This window comes from Dendropsophus ebraccatus, chromosome 14 (assembly GCF_027789765.1).
Source record: "Dendropsophus ebraccatus isolate aDenEbr1 chromosome 14, aDenEbr1.pat, whole genome shotgun sequence".
Taxonomy (NCBI): Eukaryota; Metazoa; Chordata; class Amphibia; order Anura; family Hylidae; genus Dendropsophus; species Dendropsophus ebraccatus.
This window is the reverse complement of record NC_091467.1, coordinates 25,159,746-25,171,398: the sequence shown is the minus strand read 5'-3', so window position 1 is coordinate 25,171,398 and position 11,653 is coordinate 25,159,746. Positions and strand designations below refer to the sequence as shown.

General features: G+C 42.3%; 1 protein-coding gene and 1 pseudogene across 1 annotated transcript; one reads left to right on the top strand and one right to left on the bottom strand.

Moving 5' to 3' along the window:
- Positions 1–686: 686 nt before the first annotated feature.
- On the bottom strand, positions 687–4,529 carry LOC138771850 (keratin, type I cytoskeletal 14-like). Its single transcript, XM_069951855.1, has 8 exons — positions 4,359–4,529; positions 4,186–4,268; positions 3,945–4,101; positions 3,224–3,385; positions 2,577–2,702; positions 2,162–2,382; positions 1,983–2,017; positions 687–745 (listed from the first exon to the last, which is right to left on the bottom strand). Exons 1-8 carry the CDS (start codon positions 4,527–4,529, stop codon positions 687–689), a joined length of 1,014 nt encoding a protein of 337 aa, XP_069807956.1.
- A 213-nt stretch (positions 4,530–4,742) lies between these two features.
- On the top strand, positions 4,743–10,595 carry LOC138771849 (keratin, type I cytoskeletal 42-like; annotated as a pseudogene).
- Positions 10,596–11,653: the final 1,058 nt, after the last annotated feature.

The window sequence follows — 11,653 nt, the reverse complement described above, 5'->3', positions numbered from 1 at the left end:
TGGTGGCTGTTGTGGACTTCGTAAGGGTGGTTGGAAATGCTGGAGGAGGACATCATTCCAGTATCAAATGCATGCTGGACAGAGACTGATGGAGGAAAGAAGGTGGGTAGGTGGGTGGCCTTAGCGATGACTGGCACTTCGGGATATTGCTGAATACTAGCAAGTTTTAGGCACTAGCATCATGCACAAAGTCCCTTGTTTTGTATGTATATTTCCTTGCAGAAACACTGAATGTATCATTTTGCTTAGTAGAGTATATATTGGTAAGGAAGACACATGACAACCATTTGCATGAAACAGAAAAAGAGTTTAATGTACAATGACATGAGAGACATGACTTCTACACGTGATACATGGGAAATAGTAACATATACTGTACTTGTCTAGCTTTTTATACAATACTGTATGTGTTCATTTTCGAAAGCATATACTATTAGAATTATTTATTTATCCAATATGACTATAAATATGAAAACAGCTATGCTGCCTCTGTATATATATAGCCTATAACTCTTTATTTACCACCTACCGCAATCTACTCCAAAGAGTTTTGGTGTCTATCACATGTGAAGTGTAGTGTATCTCATTCATGTCCATCAGAAGCTTAGCTCATAAAGGGTGTGTAGAATATAGACAGAGGTTCATCTAGGAGTGACGAACAATCTTTAAAGAAGGGTGGTCAACCATTAGCATTTGCTATGGACATGGCTTGCAGCATGGTAAGTCTTCACTGAGTGGTGGGATCCTGAAAGTAAAAGATGAATTTTATTCCACGAAAGGTCAAACTAAAGTATTAGCATATTAAATAGTGCTAACAAACTCAATAAAAAAAAAAACAACACAATTATAGAAGGTCTGTGTGTAAAAGTTTGAAGGGACAAAGCATTAAAGGGAATCTGATAGCTTTATATCATGCTTATAGCTGCAAACATGGTTAGATAGCTGATAGAGGTAGATAAAACACACAATACTTGTTTCTTAGTATATGACTACTTGCATGGTTATAAAATCATGTTTTACTGCCAAGCCAAGTGTCATAGAGGCTGTGCTGAGCTGCAGCATGCATGCTTTCTCCATCCTTTCTATGCTCTGCATGATTGATGTACAGGCTTTGGCTTCCAGCTCTGTGAGGAGGCATGAATGCTGCTGCTCAGCACCTTTATCACACTTGGAAAACATGATTTTATTACTATACATCTTTTAGCTAAATGTCAGGTATCCCTTGTTTTGTCTTCCTATGAGGTATCTGAACATGTCTGAATCTCTATACATGATCTAGAGCTGATAGCTTCCCTTTAATACGCAGGGGAGAGAACCTGTTTGAGGTGAAAAAGAGAGTTCACAAAACAGAGGCCCCTAAGGTTCTTTAGTCCTGCATGGGATGAAGTTATACAGAAAAGACATAGACATGTGGCTGTTAGAGGCCCCTTAGAGAGAGGGGACCCCATGCCCTTTACTATAAGGTGTAGAAATTAATCCTGGCACTCACCTCATATAGTTGCTTACTTATTCAGTGTAGTGCACATCAATACAGATCAAGTATGTGTTTCGGCCTACATGGTCTTGATTAGCTTGGCCAAGCTGATAAAGGCCATGCAGGCCGGAATGCGTACTTGATCCGTATTGATGTGTACTACACTAAATAAATAATAAACTGTATGAGGTGAGTGCCAGGATTCTTTTCTATACTTCTCTGGATTTTTTTTGAGCACCACCAACCAGCGAAGTGCCATCTTGTCTTGTTATACTACATTGCTATAAGGTAGCCTGTGCACAACCTCTGTATCCAGAGGAAATGGATAGTTTACAAACAAGGGGTTGGGAATTGATCCAAGGAGAAAGAATAGCTATAGGAAAGCATAGAAAGTTATGTCTGTACCTAAGAGTTAAGGAAAGGACACAGTGGGTACAACAAACACCAGGTCCAGGTATCATAATGAGGGGCACAGTTTAATCTAAGCTATAAAGAAAATATTACGTACCATGTTTGGCCAAAGAAACATGATGATCTGATGCACTGAAAAAGTAAAAAATGAGCAACTTAAGTACAGCAATATTTTTTTAATAATAGGATAAAGTCTAACACTAATGTCACTATACTCAAAAATCAAGGGTTTAGTTGATCTAAAATCTGACTTTAGATACTTGGCTAGATACTTACTGGATATCATGACCTTCCAGCAGACGTTTGTAGGTAGCGATCTCCATCTCCAGGTGGGTCTTTTGGTCCATAAGGATTTTGTACTCATGGTTCTGACGTTCTAGATCAGATCGGATCTGAGTCAGTTGACATTCTACGTTGTTGATGAGACCTTGTAGCTGGGCAAGTTGGGATCCGAATGTAGCTTCTGTCTCTGCTAATGTGCCCTCCAGAGCAGATTTCTAGAATGGTATTGAGAAAGTATTAGTAAAAAGTTATCATTAAATAGAGTTTATCAAATAATTTATTAAATATGTTTTTTCTTGAGCATGATCACATAATGACCATGGTCATATAATAGGAAACCAATGTTATGCATGATGCATAATAGATAAAGGGCCCAGGAGCTTCAACTTCAATGTTCTGCAGCACCTACCATGCTCAACTGACTCTGTAGTTCAATCTCCAAGGTTTGAATTTTGCGTTTCAGATCAATGACTTCAGTTTGGACAGACTGCAGCTGCTCAGAACCGGATGCAACCTCTCGGTTGAGTTCTTCTGTCTATATGTAGGGAAAAGAAGAAATTCTGACTTTCTGAATGAGACTACAACTTTGAGTAAGAAAAAGGGGCATTAGACCTTTTTTTAATTGTCGTAGTGGCCCTCTTTGGGTAAAACCAGGTAGGTAAGGGACTTTATGTCACCTTCACATATTGAATGATATGAGGTACAAATAGCTTCATGGTGATGGGGACCAACATGAGGTTTAAATGTTGAAAATGTAAAAAGGACCATAGTATAGGCCTCAAATGTGAGGTGGTCAAAAAATTAAATGGGTTTAGAAATGTATGCAAAGGTAACTGGCATGGAGATATACAACTTAAAGTATTAATATTGCTCACTGAGGAGTGAGACCCAGTGAGATCAATAAGTTTTGACATGGCCGAGGACATGTAAAAAGTGACTAGAAATAACAGTAATGTTTTATGTTTCCTTTACCTTCCACAAACTAACATCTGAGATATGATGGGTCTATTGGCAGTCATGCACCTGTCTGGATATAAGCAGTTAAACACAACATACCCTTTGGCGAAACATTGCTTCTACTTCTCTTAGATTCCTTTCCATCAGGTTCTCATATTGTTGTCTTATCTCATCTAAGGTTCTGTTCAGATCTACAGATGGAGCTGCATCAACTTCTACATTGATTCTGGCACCCAGTTGAGCTCGTAGGGAGTTTACTTCCTGTGAATAGAAAATCCATGATGTCCAATATCATTCTATTAATGTAATGAAATATTGGTATAATTGACAAAAGAAAGTGTGGTAGGACGTCCTTCTGCCATGAAGCTCCTTGGTTCAGGTTTGGAACGCCATCAATGGTTCTTGAAGGTTGATGTTCTTCAGCATATATATCATTATATAAATTGTGATGAAGATGACTTGTCAGTAACGCTCAACTATCGTAATACTGTCACCCCCCCCCCCCCATGTTATCTCTTCAGATAATGAAATGCAATAGTTTTAGAGCAGAAAGAAGACACAGACAAGCTTTATACAGAAAAATATCAAATGTGCAGGATCTAAGTTTGTGGATGGTGTGGATAATTTCACAAAGAGTAGGGGGAGGGGGTTGACAATATCAACTCTTTAATAGGGACCACAAACATTTTCTATAACAATACTTGTTTAGAACATCATGGTCTTGCTGTGTTCTACCACTAAATATTTTCCATGATGATCTTTTGGGGAAATATCTGTATACATTGGTTACTTTGGATGATCATTTTTCCATGTATTTTACCTCATCATGGTTTCTCTTCATGTGTTGCAGTTCTTCTTGGAGGTGTTGAACCTGACTCTCCAGGCAGCAGATCTCCCGATTCAGCTCTTCTAGAAGTATCCTCAAGCCATTCACATCAGCCTCAACAGTCTGACTTAACTGGCGTTCCATTTCAAACCTTAAGACGTGAGAATAAAAGTATAATATATCTTCCCTTTTATAATCTATTACGTCTTAAACACATGTCACATTTATAACTTACTTGTTTCTGAAATCATCTGCTGCCAGCCTAGCATTGTCGATTTGGAGCTCAATGCGAGCATTTTCTACCCGTGTTGAAAAAATCTATAGAAAATTAAGAAAAAAATTTAGAATTGGAAACACACTTAGGGAATTCATAGCCATTGACCATATTGTGTACATGGATCATTTTACCTGGTTTTGTAGCTCTTGGATAGTCCTGAAGAAGCAGCTGAAGTCAGGTAAGAAGCTTGGTTGATTCCTCTCATACCAGTCACGAATATTTCCTTCCAGTTGGGCATTTTGTTGCTCTAGAGATCGAACTTTATCCAAATAGGATGACAGACGATCATTCAGATGCTGCATGGTTTCTTTCTCATTGACACTAAATAGCCCATGGCTGTGGCTTTTCCCATGACTGTGGTGACCAATATGAATGGTCCCATGGGAAGCATGATGCTTGGAGATAGAGATTCCTTTGCCTCCTGATCCTCCGTGAACACTTGGAGCTCTGTAATGGCTTTCATGGTGGCTTTTGTGGGAACTTCCATGATGTGAGAGATGGGATCCTCCACCATAATGGACTTTGTGAGAATATCCATGGTGAGAAATGTCGGATCCAACGTGATGAGAAGTATGAGCACTTTTTTGATGAATATTGTGAGATTTTCCATGATGAACACCAAAGGCGTGGGTTGAGATCCTAGGTGAATGACTGCCAACATGACATCTTCCATGATGGGATCCAGCAGATGTATAGGCACCGTGGCTCATGATTGAGGAATATGAGAAGTTACAGAAGATTAGGTTAACTAAATAATATCAGTCTTACTGATGCTTTCTTGTTATGTCCTCAATCTGCTCTAGTTCCTTATATAGGGAAGACTGGGAGTGTTGCATAAAAATAATTTTTATTACGGTAATACACATTTAACTAAGGCATTCATGTGTTTTATATGCTTTCTGGAAGGAATTAACATTAAACATTTTGTGAGCTGTATAAAAAGCTTTAGACCTTATAAAAGTTCTTACAATAAATCAATCTTTGACCAATACATGAAAGGACCAAACACTCCCCACCCTGACAGTAGCACTGGAAGTCAAAACAAACTCTAACTTGTAACATTGTAGCCTGATTTGTCCTTCTTCTTCAGTGTTTATTCATCTTTCTACAGCACCATTGAGGCCAAAGTCACGGCCAATAATTTGTTGCTATTGTCTTCTTCATTTATTCTCCTCTGTACATTTCTTAAGAACAAGATATCAGATTTCAAATACAAACATACTGTATGTCAAACATGTCATTAGGAAAGTTATTAATCACAGCTGGTCCTACTGTGGAGAGATTGCGGCTGCCGCCATCCCCAGCTGACCATGCATTCTGTTGATATTTTTCAATATAAGTCTATGAGAAAACACTGACGGAATGAGTGGCCGGCTGGTGAATGGCTTTCAATCTGTCCATGGCTATATCTCCTGCAAACCTGCTGGTGCTAGTGCCTGCTGGTACTAGTGCCGATTGCCTGGAGCAGCTATCTATGGGTTAATTAATAGAAAAGCAGCAGGTATAGACCATCCGGCACCATGTGTATGCAAGATGGTGGTGACTTGGTGACATATGCATGGCAGTACAGGGAGATGTTTAGACTAGGTCCTGGGCAGTTAAAGCATTCACTGCTTGGGTTATGTCTGTGAACACAGAATCTAGACTGCCTGAACTACCAAAACTACTGCCTGAAAATACTAAGACGGTTTAGAGGTCTACTTACAATGATCCTACTATAGAATAAATTCATTCAGTCTTAGTTCATGTAAATTATATTGAACTAGGAGATATGATAGATTGGCAGCTTAATCTCAATAAAATGACATAACACTATGGTCAACATTTGTATCATAACAGATTGCAGCAGCATCTCTCGAAAATGTGAGGATTGTCCTCCAGATTGATAATTCAAGACTGGCTGCTGTCCAAGATATGAAATCGAAGTTAGGCCGAGAAGATTTGTCAAGAATGACTTAAATGTATTACGCAAAGTTCTTGAAGGCCTAACCATAGAGAGGGCAGATCTGGAGATGCAACTTCAAAGTTTACAGGATGAATTGCTTCAGATGAAGAAACACCAAGAAGAGGTAAACTATATTAGAGCTCATCCAGAGTACCCTTAAAGAGGACCTGTCACCCCAGTGCCGGGGTGACAGGCTCCTGACCCCATGCTAGAGCCCCCTATACTTACCTGAACGCACTGGGTCCCGCTTCCTGATCCGGTCCAGTGATGGAGATTTCAGCACCCGAAGTCCGGCCCGCGCTCCTGAGATGAGTCTGATGCCCATAGAGAATGAATGGTGAGTCCGACACTCCATTCATTCTCTATGAGCGTCTGACTCATCTCAGGAGCGTGCGCGCCTGGCTTCGGGTGCTGAAATCTTCGTCACTAGACCGGATCGAGAAGGGGGACCCGGCGTGATCAGGTAAGTATAGGGGGCTCTAGCGGGGGGGTTGGGAGCCTGTCAGCCCGGCACAGGGATTTACAGGTTCTTTTTAAAATGGAAATGGAGCTTTTGAGTCAAGCCTAAAATTTAACCCAAACTGTACCCTTCTTGAGATAGCAATGTGATGTCTGTAATGGCCATAACTACATGTCAACCGAAAAGCTTTGCTGTATGGGAGTCCACAGTGGCTAGTAGCTGTAGTATTTCCAATGAAACTTATGGCTGGTTCACAACAAATTTCTTTGTCTTGTGTTTTGGAAGGACATTACTGCTCTTTGCAGCCAGCTGGGTGCAAGGATCAATGGGTGCCAGTCCATGCTGCACCATCCATGGACCGCAACAGAGTCCTATTTGAAATTTGGGAACAGCATAAAAAACCTGATGGACAGAAACCTCAAGGAGGTTGAGAGCATGTTCAATGTTAGGGTATATTGCTGTTACCAGTTTTACTTTACTTAGTAGAATGTGTTTACTCTCTTTCTGTTCATTTGTGACTTAAAGGGGTACTCCAGCGTGGGGGCACATTTGCGCTGGGACCGGGGCCGAGGTGACCGAGGGAAAAAACGTCCACTCACCACCCCGGTTCCAGCGGTGGGTCCCGCATCGCGGCGCCCCAGTGCCCGGTTCCCGCCTGCTTCTGGGTGTCTGACGCGCGCCCGAGACGTGATGTCTCAGGTCCGCTCAGCCACTCAGTGAAGGAGGCGGGATCTTAGCGGACTTGAGACGTCACGCCTCGGGCCCGCGTCAGACACCCAGAAGCAGCCGGGAACCGGGCACCGGAGCGCCGCGATGCGGGACCTACCGCTGGACCCGGGGAGTTGAGTGGACGTCCTTTCCCTCGGCCACCTCATCCGGTCCCAGCGCTTAAGTGCCCCCACGCTGGAGTACCCCTTTAACCCCTTAAAGACAGAGCCAATTTCTATTTTTGTGTTTTCGTTTTTTCCTCCTTGTGCTTAAAAGGCCATAGCACTTGCATTTTTCCACCTAGAAACCCACATGAGCCCTTATTTTTTGCGTCACTAATTGTACTTTGCAATGACAGGCTGAATTTTTGCATAAAGTATACTGCGAAACCAGAAAAAAAATAAATGTGTAGTGAAATTGAAAAAAAAAAACGCATTTTGTTTACTTGGGGGAAATGTGTTTTTACGCCATTCGCCCTGGGGTAAAACTGACTTGTTATATATGTTCCTCAAGTCGTTACAATTAAAACGATATGTAACATGTATAACTTATATTGTATCTGATGGCCTGTAAAAAATTCAAACCATTGTCAACAAATACACTCACCGGCCACTTTATTAGGTACACCATGCTAGTAACGGTTTGGACCCCCTTTTGCCTTCAGAACTGCCTCAATTCTTTGTGGCATAGATTCAAAAAGGTGCTGGAAGCATTCCTCAGAGATTATGGTCAATATTGACATGATGGCATCACACAGTTGCCGCAGATTTGTCGGCTGCACATCCATGATGCGAATCTCCCGTTCCACCACATCCCAAAGATGCTCTATTGGATTGAGATCTGATGACTGTGGAGGCCATTTGAGTACAGTGAACTCATTGTCATGTTCAAGAAACCAGTCTGAGATGATTCTAACTTTATGACATGGCGCATTATCCTGCTGAAAGTAGCCATCAGATATTGGGTGCATTGTGGTCATAAAGGCATGGACATGGTCAGCAACAATACTCAGGTAGGCTGTGGCGTTGCAACGATGCTTAATTGGTACCAAGGGGCCCAAAGAGTGCCAAGAAAATATTCCCCACACCATGACACCACCACCACCTGCAGCCTGAACCGTTGATACAAGGCAGGATGGATCCATGCTTTCATGTTGTTGACGCCAAATTCTGACCCTACCATCCGAATGTCGCAGCAGAAATCGAGACTCATCAGACCAGGCAACGTTTTTCCAATCTTCTACTGTCCAATTTCGATGAGATTGTGCAAATTGTAGCCTCAGTTTCCTGTTCTTAGCTGAAAGGAGTGGCACCCGGTGTGGTCTTCTGCTGCTGTAGCCCATCTGCCTCAAAGTTCGACGTACTGTGCATTCAGAGATGCTCTTCTGCCTACCTTGGTTGTAACGGTTGGCTATTTGAGTCACTGTTGCCTTTCTATCATCTCGAACCAGTCTGCCCATTCTCCTCTGACCTCTGGCATCAACAAGGCATTTCCGCCCACAGAACTGCCGCTCACTGGATGTTTTTTCTTTTTCGGACCATTCTCTGTAAACCCTAGAGATGGTTGTGTGTGAAAATCCCAGTAGATCAGCAGTTTCTGAAATACTCAGACCAGCCCTTCTGGCACCAACAACCATGCCACGTTCAAAGGCACTCAAATCCCCTTTCTTCCCCATACTGATGCTCGGTTTGAACTGCAGGAGATTGTCTTGACCATGTCTACATGCCTAAATGCACTGAGTTGCCGCCATGTGATTGGCTGATTAGAAATTAAGTGGTAACGTGCAGTTGGACAGGTGTACCTAATAAAGTGGCCGGTGAGTGTGTATGTCACTTAAAACCGCTCCATTCCCAGGCTTATAACGCTTTTATCCTTTGGTCTATGGGGCTGTGTGAGGTGTCATTTTTTGCGCCATGATGTGTTCTTTCTATCGGTACCTTGATTGCGCATATGCGACTTTTTGATCGCTTTTTATTACAATTTTATTACAATTGCGACCAAAAATGCGCACTTTTGCACTTTGGGATTTTTTTGCGCTGACGCCGTTTACCGTGCGAGATCAGGAATGTGATTCATTAATAGTTCGGGCGATTACGCACGCGGCGATAGCAAACATGTTTGTTTATTTATTTATTTATTTACTTTTATTTATTACCTGGGAAAAGGGGGGTGATTCAGACTTTTATTAGGGGAGGGAGCTTTTTATTAATAATGATACTTTTTTTTTACTTTTACACTTATACTAGAAGCCCCCCTGGGGGACTTCTAGTATAAGTGCACTGATCTCTCATAGAGATCTCTGCAGCATAGATATGAGCCGGGGACGGCGCCATCTTGGAGCGGTCCCCGGCCGGCTTCAAACAAGGAGATCGCTCCTCCAGGATAACGTCCCAGGGGAGCGATCTCCGCCACTAGACACCAGGGATAAGCTGAATCCGGTAATTGGATGCAGCTGTCATGTTTGAAAGCTGCATCTGATTACTGTGTTAGCGGGCACGGCGATCGGACCGTGCCCGCTAATACCTGTAGTCCCGGGCTACAAGCGGCACCCGTGACCGCCGCGCGGCCCCGCTCTGAACACCCTTACCGGCAATAGGGCGTAAATATACGCCCTTTGTCGTTAAGGGGTTAATATCCATTCTCTTTCAGAGTGAAGAACTGAACCGCCAGGTGGCTTCTGGTTCTGAACAACTGCAGTCAGTGAAAACTGAAGTTATTGACCTGAAGCGATGCCTGCAGACCATGGAGATTGAACTGCAAAGTCATCTTAGCATGGAACATATGGCTTTCCATTAAAATGCATTTTATCAGTAGAACATTGAGCCAACAAATGAGGAAAACCAACCCTACTAAAGAGATGAGTGGTTGTAGCACTGACAGTCAATTTTATTATTTTAGTTGATTATGTAGATATAGATTTATCTCCTTAAAAAGAGACTATAGTGGCTAGAAGATAAAATGGCTTCATCTGCCCTGCCTGGCTATGAACAAGCATGGATATTTCATTGATGTTTCTTCAAGGAATTTTCGAAATCAGCACTCGAGTGCTCCCTTGCAGAGACCGAAGCAACCTTTAGCTCTCAACTTTCAAATTTACAAAGTCTGATAGACAGTGTAGAAGATCAGCTCTCGAAGATCCGTTCAGAACTAGAGCGCCAGATCCATGAGTACAAGATTCTTATGGACCAAACCACCCATCTGGAGATGGAGATCACCACATACAAAAGACTGCTTGAAGAACAGGACATCCAGTAAGTAAAATTTCCATAATACATACTGTATGATAGTTATAAGTATACAGCTTCATAGAGCCACCAAAGAATGAATATGCCATTTTTTTTTTTAAATAGTTGTTGGTTCTTGAAACTTTCAAGCAAATACCTTCAATAAAGCATGATTCCTAATACAATGAAAATGAATATTATGGACAGAATTAAAGTGGACCCAGAAACATGACTTTTTGGTGATATTTACGACCTGAGTATTACAGTCTGGTAAAATAGAAAAATGTCAATTGTTGTGTCCCACTGTGGGTGTTGCTATTATTTACACTCTTCGTAAAAGCCTGTACTTGTCTGTGATTTTGCTAAAGCTGTTGTGTTACTAAAGATGGCCACTAGAACGCTCGCTATAGTGTGTAACTAAGGTTTAGAAACTGCATGGCTGAAGTAAACTAAAAGTTTATTGTTTATGTATATACCAGATTCTGTTGTCCAGTAGGATTTCTCCTTTCTTCTGCCCTATTCTCTCTTTTCTTTCCCGTTTCCCAATTGCAGTCTTTCCACCCAACCACAACACAGCACACGCGCTGGTTAGGAAGTTAGTCCCTTGGGAGAGGGGGAGTCTTAGCTGAGCTTTGGAGGAGAAAGGCCGAAGCTCAGATAGCTCTTCTTAGTGGTTCTACATGGGCCCTGGCCCTCTGCCAGGTCCCCTCTACAAGTTAGTTCTTAGTCAGTGCCCCGCATGGGTAGGACGCAGAACAGACAGCTCACACAACCCCTTTTCATGAAGCACCAAACATTCTATATGATGCGCTGCTAAGCCCTTCAGGAGAGGACTAGCCTACAGATAACTTCAACCCACGCCGAGGACAAGGAGTCAGTACAGTGCAGGATAGTCTTTGCAGAAAAGCCAAAGAGCTAGGAACTGATCCGAGTGGAGCAAAGTTACTAGAAAGTCGATGTTCTTAGAAACTCTAACCATTTCGCTCATCCCAGGTAACAGGGTCTGGGGCCTGTGTCACCCATCAGTACGGTTCAGCCAAAGCTAGTGGGCAGAAGGCGGTGTGAAGACTATAGGAAAGGTCAAAACGC

Excerpts from the sequence above, each read along its gene's own strand:
- LOC138771850 (XM_069951855.1), bottom strand. The coding sequence starts at position 4,529 with ATGCAGCATCTGAATGATCGTCTGTCATCCTATTTGGATAAAGTTCGA. Across the intron at positions 3,386-3,944 it reads TGAAGAGAAACCATGATGAG|GAAGTAAACTCCCTACGAGC; the intron begins GTAAAATACATG and ends TTCTATTCACAG. Across the intron at positions 2,703-3,223 it reads AAGCAATGTTTCGCCAAAGG|ACAGAAGAACTCAACCGAGA; the intron begins GTATGTTGTGTT and ends CCCTACATATAG.